This window comes from Thamnophis sirtalis, unplaced genomic scaffold (genome assembly GCF_051295495.1).
Source record: "Thamnophis sirtalis isolate CommonGarterSnake01/CBP01778 unplaced genomic scaffold, rThaSir2_p1.2 scaffold_3, whole genome shotgun sequence".
NCBI classification, from domain to species: Eukaryota; Metazoa; Chordata; class Lepidosauria; order Squamata; family Natricidae; genus Thamnophis; species Thamnophis sirtalis.
Genome location: NW_028261383.1, coordinates 26,038,858 through 26,055,814, shown reverse-complemented (window position 1 = coordinate 26,055,814; position 16,957 = coordinate 26,038,858). Strand labels below are relative to the sequence as shown.

The window sequence follows — 16,957 nt, the reverse complement described above, 5'->3', positions numbered from 1 at the left end:
ACAGAGTTAAATTTTTTTAACATTTTCTAATGGTGGTGTGCCTCATGATCTTTTTCATGAAAAAAGTGTGCCTTTGCACAAAAAAGGTTGAAAAACACTGACCTAATCATCTTTGTTGCTTTTCTCTGCACTCTTTCTAGAGGCTCCACATCTTTTTTTTTAGTAGTGTGATGACATTAAAAGACTTAAAAATAAATAAATAAAAGCGAAGCGGTGGCGGAAGAGCATCCCACTGCCGCGTACCGTACAAGCATCGGGCAGGCTCCCCTTCCACCTACCCGCTGCCAAGGGTGGCTTTGGTTTCAAAAAACGCAAATAAAGAAGCCGTAGCCCAGCGCGATAAGCGGACCGAATCCCCGGTTGGGTTGATGAAGAAAAACTGTCCCCTCAAAGCCACTTTTAAGCAAACAGCAGATCTCAATTTGGGGTGGCGCCGCCGCCTGTGTATGTGCTTGTGTGTGTGTGTGTGTTGGGGATCTTCGGCGGGAAGGCGAAAGGCTAGCCGGCGATCCCTAGAGATTCCCTTCCTAGATCGCAGTCCCGGCGGGAAGCGGGGAAAAGCGTCCACGTTCAAGCCCTCCAGTCCAAAGCGCTCCACGAGGGCGCAAAGGGCCCCGCGGCTCCTCCGTTTTCTTTCCTTTCGTTTGGGTGCTTATCCGCCTCCGGCCGGGTCTGCAAGAAGAGCTGCTTTGGAGGAGCGGGGCTGCTCGGTGGCTCCCGGCGTTTTGCTTCTCCCAAGCCAGCGGAGGGCAGCAAATAGATAAATAGCACAGTTTGCGCCTCTCCGCCTGGGCGCACCAAGAGAAGGGGAGGAGGCACTGAAGGAGGAGGAGGAGGAGGAGAAAGGGGGGAAGGGGGAAGCTGAGCTCCTCTCCTCCTTTTTCCTTCTCTTCTTTTCCCTCCCCCTTCTCAGCTCCTCCTCCCTCCCCCTCCCTTCTCCTCCTCCTCCTCCTCCTCCTCCTCCAGCCCTTGTGCGGGACTCCATTTTCCAGTCCCAAAGTCTCCAAGGAAGGGGCCGTGGGAGCGCACCGCCAAGATGGACTAGCGCGCCAGCCTTTCTTCTTCCAGCGTCGCCCTTCCGTCTCGGGCGGCCAAAGCCCGAGCGACCGCCCGTCCTCCCGCCGCCGGGGCTCGTTCACCCGCTCGCCCGCCCGCCAGCCAGCCCCCATCGCTCCCTCGATCGCTCGCGGCTCGCCGTGGACGCGCGCGCGCGCGTGTGGGGGGGAATCCCTTCGCCGAGCATGGATGATCCAGGCAGGCTGATCCAAGCGCGGGGGGCGGTGGGGCTCGCGGGGCACCCCTCGGTCCAGGGGGTCCAAGCCATGACCCCCCACGCTCTCCACGAGCCCCCGTCGGATAACGGAGAGCCCCGGAAGCAAGATATCGGCGACATCCTCCAGCAGATCATGACCATCACTGATCAAAGCTTGGACGAAGCGCAAGCAAAGTTGGTTCTCCTTCTCGAGTCTTTGGACGGCCGGGGCGAAAGAGAGAGGGGGGCGGCAGCCTTGGAAAGTTGGCCCGGGAGGGCTCCCTTTGTGTGTGCGTGCGGGAGAGGGGTGCAAACTTTTGGCAAAGCCTCGCCGAGTTGTCGAAACTGGGGATCTGGAAGGCCCTGAGGTGGATTTGCCGGCTTGCCTTCCCCGCGAGGTTTTTTTTTGGGGGGGGGGGTGTTTTGTTTTGTTTTGCCTTGAGTAAAGAACGCCGGGTGCAGACTTTGCAAATCCAGGAGTGGGACGGGGGTTCCCGACTTTTAGGGGGTGCTCTGAACCAACCTGGCCTTGGATCGGTTCCTGGAAACCAAATTACCGCCTTTGGGGATGAAAGTAGAACTGGAAGTTCTGGAGAAGAAGGGGGTATTCTTTATATTTTTTTAAAAAAAGGGGGGGGGAGAAAGGAGGGCTTTGCTTTTGGGGAAGTTGAGGAGGGGGGGAGTTTCGTCGTAGGCTTGGAAATACAGAGCAAGTTTTGATTTTTATTAATTGTTGGGAAGAGGTGAGGGGGTTGGTGGGAGGAGGCATAAAAAGAACCGGATAAGCAAGCATGCAGGGTTATTGGGCCTTCTGGATCTGGCGTTTAAAATACAAAGAGGAACGAGGGAACTGAATCCTGAGATAGTTTAGCTGCAGTCTAGATGGGCAAACTGATTTGCAGGAGAAAATATTTGCAGTAGTAAAAACAGCTGTTGGCTTGAGGAAACTGTAAGGTAGGATTTAGAAATACAGATATAAAAATTCAGTGGATCTGTTTGAAACAGCGAGAGAGAAACAAATAGGGATTGAACCCTTAGCACTTAAGATCTAAGAGCTGATGAGAAAAAAAATTATGGGATGCTGTCCCCAAATTAACCATTTACGCTTCTTGACTTTCCACACAATCTTCTTTCTAAACATCTTGTGTCTTTTACCTATCCTGTTCTCCTGATGGAGAATGAGAGCTTCTCTGGTTATATCTAAGTATTGATGATTAGACTCAGTAATATATATATATATATATATATATATATATATATATATATATATATATATATATATATATATATATATATATATATATATACATACATACATACATACATACATACATACATACATACATACATACATACATACATACATACATACATATATATATATATATATATATATATATATATATATTTGCATGTGTTACCTTCTTATGTGGAGTGCAACACTGGCCTGGTATTAAGGTTGCAACTTTTGGGTGGATTCAAGTTGCGGTTTTCTTTAAAAACTAGTTTATTTCCTGGCAGTCTTTAAAGAGCCATTGTTTTGCAATGATGCCGTTGTTTTTTGGTGTGTTTTTTTTTTGCCACGCATGACTTCTGAGGTGTGTTTTGAAGCTCTGTTTTGTGTGTGAAGAGCTTTGTAGTACATTAGTTTGCTTCAGAAGATGGATTTCAGTTCCTGGAAGGTATTTGTTTTTCAATTAGGATTGTTGCTGTGAGTGGAGGGTGCTCTGGCTATGCTACTTAACCCTTGTGAAGTGCCAGCCAGAAAGAAGGAATATGGTCTATTTGGAGGGTTCCTCAAGGGTGTATTTTACTAAGACTTGTGGCTTTGTGTCTATTAAATCGAATGTGAGTCCTAGTAAATTGAATAGCAGGCTCTGCACGAGGAGTTTTTTTTTATGTTGAATGGCTGGGCGCTGAAGCTTGTAAGACTCCAAAGAGAAAAGAGGCTTTCGGTTTTAAGATTTTAGTTTGGATTGCAAAAGTTGTTTTTTTTTAATGTGGAAGGTTCATAATTTCGAGTGTGGTTGCACTCCATTTTGGGGATAATAAGAAATTGGTCCTTTGTGGTTTGGCTTAAGGATGTATTTGTGGGCATGAATGTTATCTAAGATTCAGATCTTCATTCTCTTTCTAGATGGTTTTAATTTACAAAAAAAAAAACCAATTACAATAATTTGTGTATTGGGTTACTCTTCAGAAGTAAGGTGAATTGTGTGTGCAAAATGGAGAATCTTATTTCACCGGGAGGGCCCTTTTGTGGAGTGTGTGTGTGTATACTGAATTAAATTCAGTATGTTTCTCTCTGTGTGTGTATGTATATGTTTGTGTGTGTATGTATGTATGTATATATGTATATAATATGTATGTAGGTATATGTATGTATATATGTATGTATATGTATGTATGTATATGTATATATATATGTGTGAAAACATACATACATACATATATATACACACATACACACACACACACACACACACATACATACATACATACATACTCTGAATTAAATCAGAAAGAAAAATGGATAAAAATATCAAAGCTGCTACAACACAATCTTCGGATTTTACTGCTCCTCTGTATAGACTGTGCCGGTGATGAATATAGAGTTTATTATTTTGTGGTTATTATGAAAAAGTTCTTGGAAGAAAAACTTTTCTGGTTTCTCTGCCCATGGAACGTATCTCATCATTTAGACAAACCGTTCCATAATGGAAGGAAATGCATGTGGTTTTTTTTTTTTTCATTGCTGGGAAATCCGGATGTTGGAATTACATTGGGAATTGCTTGGGGGGTGGGGAGAAACTCTGCTAGACGTGGAAACGGATTAATTCAGCCGAGAGGGAGGCCTACGAGTGATGGTGGACACAAAAATTCTCTCCTTTTCTTGAACCGACAGAAAAGGAACCAAATGGCTTTATCTGCTCTCTTTCTTCCACTGTTTCAACTGCAGGAAACACACGCTGAATTGTCACCGCATGAAACCGGCTCTCTTCACCGTCCTTTGTGAAATCAAAGAAAAAACAGGTATTGTTGTGAGTCGGGGGGGGGGGTCTTGATCAGGGGGCGGGGGAGTTGATGGCTGCTTTTCTAAGCCACCCGCAAGAGCAGTATTTTCGACCTGTTAGGAAAATGCTGCTTCTTTTTTGTCCTTTGGGAACTCAACGGTTTGGGGTTCAGAGAATGGGGTGCGCAAGAGAGAAAGAAGAGTGGGTGTTTTTCCTCTCCAGAGGCCTGCTGTTTCTACGCCATCTTGACGCTGGCGTGCCTGGAATTTCTTCGCCGTCTGCCTGGTTTTCTTTTTCGTCTCTTTCTCCTCCTGCCTTCCTCCTCTGCTTTCTTCCTTAAACCCGTTGAGGGTGGGGGGTTGCGTTCTGGATGGGAAGGGGTGCCTCTCTCTCTCTCTCTCTTTGTGTTTGTCACTCTTGCTTGGAAAACGGCGAGAGGCCTCTGAAAACACCTGGATCTTTTGTCTGCAAGAACTGCCAATCTCCTTCTCTCCTGGATGGGTTGGAAATGTTTGTCTCCCTTGCTCAATTGTCAACATTGACCCTGATTTGGGGAACATTTGCACGACTGGATGGTTGGAGAGTCGGGTGTGAGTTGGCTTAAGGATACCGGGTGGTGCAAGGGATTGTGCAAGTGAGAGAGAAGGGAAAACTGTCTTTCTCCAGCTGTTTGAATTTGCACTTTCCCTAGATTAAAAAGCGAAAGAGCAGGGGGATTAGGGAAAGGGATTAAGGGAAGGGATCATCTTTCCAAGTTGTCACGAGAAGTTCATCTAAGCCACTGAGATCTGGGCCTCTCGGGCAGCCAAAATTGGAAAATAAGTCTCTGAGATGTGTCCTGTGTAGTCTATGAATGGTATTACATATGTGTTGCTACACGATTTTATTTCAGAGGGTGGATCCAGGATCTGTAAGCGGTTCTCACTTCATTCTCAGTAGGCTCATATCACCAGGGCTTCATTGCTGAGTGCCCTGACTTTTTTGGAGGTGGGGGAAACATTGCTATTTCTGGAAGTTGTTTTGTAAATGGAGGTGGGAGAGAGAGAGAGAGGTTGCAGTGAATCTCAGTCTGCAGCTTGTTTTTAACTGGGATCTGGGTCAGAATGTTCGAAGGGTTATTGCTCTGTGTAAGCCCGTGATGGCGAACCTGTGGCACGTGTGCCAGAAGTGGCACACAGAGCCCTCTCTGCTGGAACGTGCACTGTCGCTCCAGGTCAGGTCTCCGTGGCATTTCTTTTGCGAAAGGTGACGCAGTGGCTAAGACGCTGTGCTTGTCGATCAGAAAGGTTAGCAGTTTGCCGGTTCGAATCCCTAGCGCCACGTAACGGAGTGAGCTCCCGTTACTTGTCCCACCTTCTGCCAACCTAGCAGTTCAAAAGCATGTAAAAATGCAAGTAGAAAAATAGGGACCACCTTTGGTGGGAAGGTAACAGCATTCTGTGCGCCTTTGGCATTTAGTTTCCCTGCAAACGATGAAACACAAGCTCACAAAAGAAAAAGATCTTACCTCTTGCCGCGCTGCGGGTATTGGGCTGGCCAGTTGGTCTTCGGGTTTCTGCTGTGCACGCGCGCATATCCACACACTCGTGCATGACTGCATGTTCACTCACATGTGCGTACACCTTTAAGTTTGGGCGTGCGCGCACACACGGTTTGGGCACTCAGTGTCTAAAAGGTTGGCCATCACTGGTGTAAGTGATAATTCCCTCTCTGAAGCTTCTTGCAAACTAAGCCTGGTTAGAAAGAGTAGAAGGGACAAGGTATCTGGGCTATAGAATTCTAGATGATCCCTGGAAGGCAGGCCAGAGAAAGTGGCAACTCATCCAGATTATTGCAGCCCAAATATGAAGCCAGTGGGGGAAAAATATGTATTGTTATTAATAATAGTAAGCTGCCCAGAGTTACCTTGAAGTAAGATGGGCTGCCTATAAATTTTATAAATAAATAAATACTGTGGTGGTTTTGAAAGGGCTCAGTGGCTAAGGCGCTGAGGTTGTCGATCAGAAAGGTCGGCAGTTCGGCGGTCCGAATCCCTAGCGCCGCGTAACGGAGTGAGCTCCTGTTACTTGTCCCAGCTTCTGACAACCTAGCAGTTCAAAAGTATGCAAAAATGCAAGTAGAAAAATAGGAACCACCTTTGGTGGGAAGGTAGCAGCATTCCATGCACTTTCGGCATTTAGTCATGCCAGCCACATGATCACGGAGACGCCTTTGGACAGCACTGGCTCTTTGGCTTTGAAATGGAGATGAGAACCACCCCTTAGAGTCGGGAACGGCTAGCACTTATATGCGAGGGAAACCTTTACCTTTACCTTTATGATGGTTTTACCAATATTTCTATCCATATATTACCAATATTTCTACTGAAATCTGATTTCCTTGCCGTTGTTCTTTGATTTTTAGTTTGTACTGCACAGTTTTATCATCTTTCTATTTTTTCTTGTTAACATGTTTCTAGAGCTCTATTTACTTAAAATACCCTTCTAATGCAGATGATAAAATTACATGGGAATAATCAATCAATTACCTAAAAGGTGCCGTTGAATTGAAGGGGCCTTACTTTCTTTCCAGTAAACACACATGTGACATTGGTGTTTTAAGTTCGTGGATAGGTTTGCCGCCTTTAGTTATTCGTAAATAATAATAAAGGCAGGAATATGGAAGATTAACTTAAAATTAAGATTCGGGTTGAAAAAGGACTATGCCGTCTAAACTGCATTTGCATTGCAATTTTACATTTATGTCTGCATATCATTCTATCTGTCTCTGTAGCTGCTTATATATCCCAATTGTACATGTGGTATTTCGGTTGTATTTTTATCCAGCATAAAAATACCGAGGTGACCTTGAGTTGCTAGTACAGCTCATACCACTTAAAAACAGGCCACCCTCTAAAGGAGAAGCCAGTTTGACTTAGTGGTTAAAGTCAGTGAAGTAGAAGCTGGGGTGACTCTTAAATTCCACTCTTGCCTTAGATAGAAAACCAGCTGGGTGGCTTTGGGCTAGTCAGTCAGTCTCTCCCTCCCTCCCTCCCTCCCTCTCTCTTTCTCTCTCTCTTTCTCCCCCATCTCTCCCCACCTCTCTCTCTCTCTCTCTCTCCCCTCTCTCCCCCCTCTCTCCCCCTCTCTCTTCTCTCTCTCTCTCTTTCTCCCACCCACCTCTATTCCCCCCCTCTCTCAGCCTTACAAAGAAAAAGACAAAGAAATACCATTTTAAAAATGTTGCCAAGAAAACTGCAGGGATTTGCAGGCACTAGGAGTTATGACTGATTTAAAGGCACCCCTCTCTCCCCACATCTGCAAAAGTCTGCCTGAGCATATTGGGGATAGAATAACAAGAGTTGGAAAGGACTTGAAGGTCTTCTAGTCCAACCCCCTGCTTAGGCAGGAAACCCTACACCAGTAATGGCCAACCTTTTCGGCACCGAGTGCCCAAACCGCAACTTGTGTGCGTGCGCATGCATGCTGGAGTGCTGGAAACCCAAAGACCAGCTGCCTTTTGAAAAAGCACCTTTGGGACAGTTTCCAGCATGCGCATGCACACCGCCCAGCTGATCTTTGTGTGCACCGGAAACCCGAAGACCAACTGGCCAGTGCGTGCGTGCCTGTTTTTTGGCCATTTTCTGGCCATTCTACCAGCTGTTCATGGGCTATTTTCTGGGCCATTTTTCGGGCCATTTTCAGCCAGTTTTTGGGCCACAAATGGCCTAAAATGACCTGAAAATAGCCTCAAAACAAGCTTTTTGCGGGGCTGTTTTTGGCCATTTTTTTGTCCATTTTCAAAGACCAGCTGGTGACGGCGTATGTGCCCACAGAGAGGGCTCTGTGTGCCAACTCTGACACACATGCCCCAGGCTCACCATCATGGCCCTACCTTATTTCAGACAAATGGTTATCCAAACATCTTAAAAACTTCCAGTGTTGGAACACTCACAACTTCTGGAGGCAAAAGCTGTTCCATTGTCAGCCAAGTCTCTCAAACTCTGCAACCTTAAGATGGGTGGACTTCAACTCCCAGAATTCCCCAGTCAGCACACCTTAAAGTTACAGAGTTTGAGAAATACTCATCCCGGACAGTGCTAAGTTAGAGATGACCGCTTTATAGAAATAAACTATAAAATTTAGAACAAGGGTACTTTCAGGCAGGTGCTTGTTTCAGTGTGCATTGCCTCCAAAAACAGTGGAATTAAGAGAAATGTAAATGAATAGTACTTTTAAGTCAAAAATAATTTTAAAAGTTGTGTCTTTCTCAAATCAAGCTGAACTCTGGGTGGTTATGTGGATGTGCGCAATTTAATGTAATCATTCTCCGTATATTTTATTGCTTTCACTTTGGGCTTTATGACACATTGAAATTTGGCACTGTAATCAGGACTTTCGAAAACCGCACATAAGCTCTCTGGTTTTAAGCGGTTTAGTTTGGATCAAAATTTGCAAGAAGGAAAAGATCTAAGGATTATAACATTTGGGGGAACATGTATTTTGCCTCTTGGATTTTTCCAAACTTTTGAAAAAATAAGCTCTGGTTCGCCTGAACAAATAGCATTGAATTGTAGTCCTTTGATGACATTTCATGAACCAAATCTTTCTAGGTGCATTGTTCCAGTGTGAAAAAGTCATTAATTACCTTGTCCCCAGTTCCGCCAATTCAGCCGATTCATTTCAATGGGATAACTAAGACCAATTGTATGAGTTATTAAAAACCACTCCACAAGCACATTGTACAACTGTACAGAAAACCCAGAACAACATCCAGAGATCTGCCGGTTTCTCTTATCTCCAATAAGTCACGTTTCATGACACTGCCATTAAAAAAATAAAGACCCTGAAGAAAAAAATGGCAGAAATGAGTTCAAGGGAAGGGCACATTCACCGAGAAGAAAATTGATGCTTGTCAAGTTTCTCCCCTAAAAAAATCTTCAAGACTTCTGGAGGAATGCTCTGTAGATAGATGTGTTCTGTTTGTCAGAAATCAAACCACAATCAGAACTGTCAATTAGCAAGCAAGGAAGTGCTGTTGCCATGTTTTCTGGATGTTTTTTCCCCGCTTGTGGGAGACGACATAGTTGAAGGAAAGAGTGACTCCTGCTTTGTCTGGAAGGACTCCGCAGGAGAACTTCTCAAGGACATGTTGAAGTGTGAGTGGGTCAGGCTGCAAGATAATGATGATGATGATGATCTGCAAAATACAGGTAGTCCTCAACTTACATCCGTCCACTTGGTGATGTTTCAAGTTACGACAAGAGTGAAAAAATATTTATGATGGCTTTTCACATTTACGACCATCGCAGCATCCCCATGAACATGTGATCAAATCTCAGACGCACCTCGAGCTGGTTCATATTTATGACGGTTGCAACATCCCAGGGATCCGCGTTTGCAACCTCCTGACAAGCAAAGTCAATAGGGAAGCCAGATTCATTTAACACTCTTGTTACTAATTCAACAACTGCAGTGATTCCCTTTGGCAAGAAAGGTCATAAAATGGGGCAAAATCCACTCAACCAATGTCTCACTTAGCAATGAAAACTTGGGGCTGAATTGTCATTAAGTCGAGGACTATCTATCGATCACTTGACCAACCCACTTAAAAAACACCAGGACTTAATGATTGTGATGGACAGACTCCATCACTGTCATAACTTGAGATGCTGGAAAGGGAAGCTGCAATGGTCGTAAGTGTGAAAAATGATCATGTCACTTTTTTCAGTGCCATTGTAGCTTTGAATGGTCACTAATTGAACAGTCACTAAATGAATAAGTTGAGGTCTACCTGTATAGCGTTTCTTAAAGATGTGTTGGCTGGGGAAAAAGAAGAATCAGAATTCTACCAGATATGGCATAAATGGTCTAGGTGGATGGAGGAAAGAAACAAGAATCAATGAAGGAATATAACAAAACTCAAAAAATAATAGTTATGAGTAAAATAAGAGGGTTAAGAATGGTGAAATCCAAATGAAATACAATAGAAGGGGAAATAATATAAGGTGAGCGGTATCGATTGTTAATTGCTATTAGAAAGAACAGGAAGCTCCTGTTCGTATTGTATTGTGTAAATGTGGTGTACGTCTAAATTTTGTGTGTGTGTATTTTACATGTTTGTTGTTAAAAAAAAAAAAAGATGTATTGGCTGGGGGAAAACTTTGAAAAAAGTCCAGGTCTCCTCTCAGCTGGAATGTGTTCATTTTTGATCATTTTCGAAGACCAGTCAATGGCAGAAACAATGCATTATTTATATATTTTTAAGAGTTCTACTATAGGTAGTCCTCGACTTATGACCATAATTGAACCCAAAATTTATGCTGCTAAGGGAGACTCATTGATTAAGTGAGTTTTGCCCCGTTTTACGACTTTGCTTGCCAGAGTGGTTAAGTGAATCATGGCAATTGTTAAGTTAATCCTTAAGTGAATCTGGTTTCCTCATTGACTTTGCTTGTCAGAAGGTCGCAAAATGGGATCACGTCACCCTGGGACACTGCAACTCTCCTAAATATTTGCCAATGTCCCAGTTTTGATGACGTGACCATGGGGATGCTGAAACAGTCACAAATGTGAAAAATGGTCATAAGTCACTTTTTTCAATGCTTTTATAACTTTGAACAGTTGCTAAATGAACTGTTGTAAGTCGAGGACTACCTATGGTTCCTAGTTCTAGGCAAAGTCATGGCACATGTCTTAACTTTTAAATTTCTGGAGATGCTGGGGCCTTTGAGGGCCTCACGTAGGAATGTTCTGCCTTGAAAATTAAGTATTGAAGGTGATTGAGAATCAAGATCACGTTCAGTGTTAATACCATTTTATAATGCCTTGGTAAGGCCACACTTGGAATACTGCATTCAGTTTTGGTCGCCACGATGTAGAAAAGATATGGAGACTCTGAAAAGAGTGCAAAGAAGAGCAACCAAGATGATTAGGGGACTGGAGACTAAAACATGAAGAATGGTGGCAGGAACTGGGTATGTCTAGTTTAATAGAAAGAAGGACTAGGGGAGACATGATAGCAGTCTTCCAATATCTCAGGGGTTGCCACAAAGAAGAGGGAGTCAAACTATTCTCCAAAGCACCTGAGGGTAGGACAAGAAGCAATGGGTGGAAACTAATCAAGGAGAGAAGCAACTTAGAACTGAGGAGAAATTTCCTGACAATTAGAACAATTAATCAGTGGGACAGCTTGCCTCCAGAAGTTGTGAATGCTCCAACACTGGAAGCTTTAAAGAAGATGTTGGATAGCCGTTTGTCTGAAATGGTATAGGGTTTCCCGCCTAGGCAGGGGGTTGGACTAGAAGACCTCCAAGGTCCCTTCCAACTCTGCTATTGTAGCTAGATGTTCCCTAGTTTGTGTAAAGAAACGTCTGTACGAAAACAAGCAAGTTCAGAGAACACCAAGCACCCCTAATCTCACCTGTAAATAGTATCATGGTTTTCTTATCTGGTCATTCCTCACCTGGACCTTTTGTTCGCCTTTTACTTTTAAGATTAATTGCGCAGCAGCACTGGGGATTCATCAGAAACACTTGTCTAATTCACCATAGCTATTTTATACAACAAGCGTGGCAAACCCTTTGCACTGCTTATTCCTTTCCCTTTTAGTATTAAACTGACTACACAGTTTTACGAATTGTAATTTTTGTGTAGTAGACCAAGCGTACATTGACAGACTGGGATTTCATCATAGATTTTATCTGTTATTGTTTTATTCTAGAATTTTTAATGGTATATTTACTTAGTGTTTTCATTTGTCCTGGCCTATGGTCTTTAATAAATGGAATGGAATTGATTAATTTAAATGTCAGGTATCCCATTCACAACTCCATTGGGGGATTGTGAACACGACCTGCTTCTTCGCTTCTGCCTCTCAATCTGGGTTGAGGCCTTAAAATGGGGGAGAAGATGACTTGTGGTGATTCTGACCCAGGTCCATGGACTTCAAGTCAAATTGCTTGGTTGGGAACCTGGCATCGAAGAGCATTTTTTCTTCCAAGTCAAAGGGGACGAAGAAGGAAGACATTCTAGATCAGGGGTCAGCAACCCGCAGCTCTGGAACTGCGTGTGGTGCTCTGCTGTAGCTCCCTGCCACTCAAAATATTTGTCACAATGTGTGAGACCTGCCAGCGCGCAATTTATTGAGCTTTTCGAACCCCGGTAGGTTTTTTGGGTCCCGGTGTTTTCTGTGGGAAACGGATCCAAATGGCTCTTTTTGAGTGTTTTAGGTTGCCGACCCCTGTTCTAGATCATGGAGTCTCCAAACTTGGCAACGTTAAAATTTGTGGACTTCCAACTCAACTTGTGGACTTCAGTGGCTGGCTAGCAGTGGTGGGTTTCAAAATTTTTTCGAACCTACTCTGTGGGTGTGGCCTCCTTTGTGGGAGTGGCTTGCCGGCCATGTGACCTGGTGGGAGTGGCTTGCCAGCCATATGTTTTATCTATCTATCTATCTATCTATCTATCTATCTATCTATCTATCTATCTATCTATCTATCTATCTATCTATCTATCTTTCTTTCTTTCCTTTTGTCTCTCTGTCCCTTTTCCTTTTTTTCTTTCATCTCTCACTCTTTCTTTCTTCTTTCCTTTCTTTCTTTCTTTCTCTCTCTCTCTCTCTCTCTCTCTCTCTCTCTCTCTCTCTCTCTCTCTCTGTGTGTGTATGAGTGTGTGTGTGTGAGAGAGTGAGAGAGAGAGAGAGAGTGGTGGGTTTCAAAAAAATTTGGAATCTCTTCTGTAGGTGTGGCCTGCTTTCTGGGTCCACTGGTGGAACCTCTTCTAACCGGTTCAGTAGATTTGACGAACCGGTTCTACCGAACTGGTAGGAACTCACTTCTGCTAGCTAGGGAGTTCTGGGAGTTGAAGTCCACAAGACTTAAAAGTTGCCAAGTTTGGGGATCCCTGTTCTGGATCAAAAAGCACACAGGGTTTAAAGTTACCCCGATTCTCTGTTAAAATCCTGATACAGTATCTACTTGGGGTACCTGGAGTAGAATGATGGTTTCCTTGAGAAATGGTGTCACGTTTGGTTTGGCCCCTGAAAGGGCAGTAAAAAAGTCATCTTTAAATTGTGTCTTTTCTGCTTTGGGGACTGCTGCTGTTTTATTACATTGTCCTCTTCTATTGCTGGTCTTTTATACGTTTTCATGATCTCTGCATCGTTGCAGATGTGGGCCTATTTCTATTTTGCTGTAGGCTACCGCAAAGTCAAGTAGTGGCATGCAAATTAAAACCATATTATCAAGTGTACAAATCAGCTATAATATATCTGGGCTTGTTGAGCACATACGTGCCAAGTCAGGATGTATATTATTTCCTCCCCTCTTGCTTTATGACATTAATTGCACATACTTTTATTTATTGGTTTGAATCTTCCGCCCTGCCCTCTTGGGGTGCCCTCTAGGCAGACTAGAGCCTGGCCCCACCCTTGCCAAATCCAGGGGACGGGGTGTACTCTGTGCCAAGACTCCCAGGCAGAAATTATCCTTCTGGGCCAAGAAGTAGGAAAAATTGCTCGTCGTTTTGCATAACTGCACTGGTTTGATTCCTCAAGACAACGAGGGGAGACACGATAGCAGTGTTTCAACTGCCACAAAGAAGAGGGAGTCAAGCTATTCTCAAAAGCACCTGAGGGCAGGACAAGAAGCAATGGGTGGAAACTAATCAAGGAGAGAAGCAACTTAGAACTAAGAGGGAAATTTCCTGACAGTTAGAACAATTAATCAGTGGAACGACTTGCCTCCAGAAGCTGTAAATGCTCCAACACTGGAAGTCTTTAAGAAGATGTTGGATAAACCATTTGTTTGAAGTGGTGTAGGGTTTCCTGCCTGCACAGGGGGTTGGACTAGAAGACCTCCAAGGTCCCTTCCAACTATTCTATTCTATCTTTTTCTCCATGTATCTGTATTTTCTGAGTTATTACTCCGCGTTCTCTGCGTGGCCTTGTGTTGCAGCAATAGCCTGGTAACCATAGGCAATCTGACATTGCAAGGGAGCTGGCTGGCGAAGGGTGTATGTCTTTGTTCTGTTTTTCAGCAGAGAAACAAGGGAGATTGCCAAGAGAAGATACAGATAAATCCTTGACTTATGACCGGTTGCTTAGCAACGGTTCAAAATTATAGTGGACCTCCCAAAAAGCTATCTAGGACCCAGTTTCAAACTTACAGTGGTCAACCCCTACCCACCCCCAAAGACCTGTGACTGTATTTTGGGTGCTTGGCAATCAGCCCACGTTTACACTGGTTTCTAGTCTCCTGGTGGCACATGATTGTGGTTTTTGACATTTTTATGGGAAACCAACATTTATTTCTGGTTTCTGGCAAAAACTGGCTCTTGTCACGCAGTGAGAGGGACACACTGGCTCAGTGGCTGAGGCACTGAGCTTGTCAATCAGAAAGGTGGGTAGTTCAGCGATTCGAATCCCTAGTGCCCCATAACAAAGTGAGCTCCCATTACTTGTCCCAGCTTCTGCCAACCTAGCAGTTCAAAAGCATGTAAAAATGCAAGTGGGAAAATAGGGACCACCTTTGGTGGGAAGGTAACAGTGTTCCGTGAGCCTTTGGCATTTAGTCATGCTGGCCAGATGACCACGGAGATGTCTTCGGACAGCCCTGGCTCTTTGGCTTTGAAACAGAGATGAGCACCGCCCCCTAAGAGTCGGGAACGACTAGCACATATGTGTGAGAGGAACCTTTACCTTTAGCACGCAATGGGTTTGTTAAATGACCGTAGCATTGGCTTAACGGCCACCACAAAGATAGGTCATATATTGGGTTGATCATGTGATGGGCTGCTTTACAAACGTCGTGATGTATGACAATAATTTCCTGGCTGAATTATAGTTGTAGATTGAGGACTACTAGTAACCCATCATATTAGGAATATCTGTCTGAGGGACACTTGGGGTTCTGGAAAGGACTCATTCGCAAATTTAGAGGTCCCCAAGTGGAAGACCCTTGGTTGAGTAGTCATTGAAATGTTGCTGTATTTTGATCAAGGAGCAAGCAGTCTTGAGGAACTTTGTGGGTGTTAAATTTGGAAAGTGTGAGGGGGATGTTCTAACGAAATAGCTGCTTTTGATTTTCATCAACTGGCTGCCGTCAAAAAGTGTGGATGTACCTTAATGTCCTCTAGAACAGGGACCTCCAACCTTGGCAACTTTTAAGACTTGTGGACTTCAACTCCCAGAATCCTCAGCCAGCTTTGGGAGTTGAAGTCCACAAGTCTTAAAGTTGCCCAGGTTGGAGACCCCTGCTCTAGAACAAGGTTGCTCAACCTTGGCAACTTGGTACCGTCATGCTGGCTGAGGAATTCTGGGAGTTGAAGTCTAACATCTTCAAGTTGCCAAGATTGAAAAACACTGCTCTAGAATATTCTCTACACCTTAAAGCCTGTGTCTGTTTCAAAACGTTTTTTTGAGTAAGTGGGTGTACTTCTAAAGGAAGCAGTCGGTATGAGGAGCGGACCTTTTTTTAGTGCCGTCATAACTTTGAACTGTCACCAAACAAATGGATTGCTAAGTTGAGGTCTACTTGTACCTTTGTCTGTTCCGAAACTCTGATTCTTTGAGGTGGAGGAACCAGACTTGATAGACAAAAAAGCTGACTCAACATACGACAATGCCTTGTGCTGCTTTGTTTAATTTCTTCTCTCTGTTACCTGCTACAGCACTAAGAAGTACTAGTGTAGCAGCCTGAAATTTCAGTATCTGTTTCTAGAAGATCTTTTAAAAACCCAAAGTCACATGGGATCTTTTTCCAATTAGACTATAGCTTTATTGATTAGCCAAAAGGCCATATCAAAGCACAAGGTTCAAACACATATCACCATTAAATCCTATACAAACCATTTAAAAATAAGAGTAGGGTAATACAATACAATAGTTATAGGATAAGATACAATATAATTTAATACATAAATATGTAAAATAGAATAAAATGACATAAACTTTTATTTCGGCGTCACCCTTACAATCTACCCCAATCAGTCCTACAAATGCAGATCTCAACCAAACCATTTTGTTTTGATGTGACTGTGGGGATGCGGAACAAAGTGGCAAAAACAGTCATAGGTTGCTTTTTCCAATGCTTTGGTCACTTAGAATGGTCACTAAATGAAGTGTTGTGTAAGTCGAATATGACCTGTATTGTGTCAAGAAATACCACATTAATTTGATTGTGGACATTTGAATAGGAGGCAGGAGTTTCTAGAATCTTAAAGGTATTCTTAGAATTCTCTTATTTGAAGTATCTTAAACAAATTTGAGTTTTCAGAACCCTCCTATAAAAGCAGAGGTGGTAATCGACCGGTTTGGACCGGTTCGCCCAAACCGGTAGTGGAAATTGCGGGTGGCCATGCATGCCCACCCCGACTCTATGGCATCTCATTTAGGCCCCTTTTTCACCAAAAGCACATGTGCGCGAGGTTGAGCGCCTGCGCGGAAATGGCACCAGCGCTCACATTTTCAAACCGGGAGGGAAGGTAAGTGAATACTACCGCTGTATAAAAGTAAAGAAAACAGCAGTGGGTATTCTTGTCAAGTTATGTTTTAGTATTTTGTGACACTGAGGTATCTATATACTAGGACAAGGGTCGGCAAACTTAAACACTCAAAGAGCCATTTGGACCCGTTTCCCACAGAAAAGAAAACACCGGGAGCCACAAAGGTCCTAACCGGAAGCCCCCTGTTCAATTCTGGAGCTGACCGGAAA

The 16,957-nt window shown here is 43.8% G+C and overlaps 1 protein-coding gene across 2 annotated transcripts in view; it reads left to right on the top strand.

Annotated features, from left to right (window-relative positions):
• Nucleotides 1–956: 956 nt before the first annotated feature.
• The window catches only part of PBX2 (PBX homeobox 2), a 42,965-nt gene continuing 26,964 nt past the window's right edge, over nt 957–16,957 (top strand). For both annotated transcript variants that reach the window (XM_087711711.1, XM_087711710.1), the window contains exons 1-2: nt 957–1,447; nt 4,212–4,285. In XM_087711711.1, the coding sequence (XP_087567837.1) occupies nt 1,242–1,447; nt 4,212–4,285 (280 nt within the window). In that variant the 5' untranslated portion in view covers nt 957–1,241. The remainder of the gene's footprint in view (nt 1,448–4,211; nt 4,286–16,957) is intronic.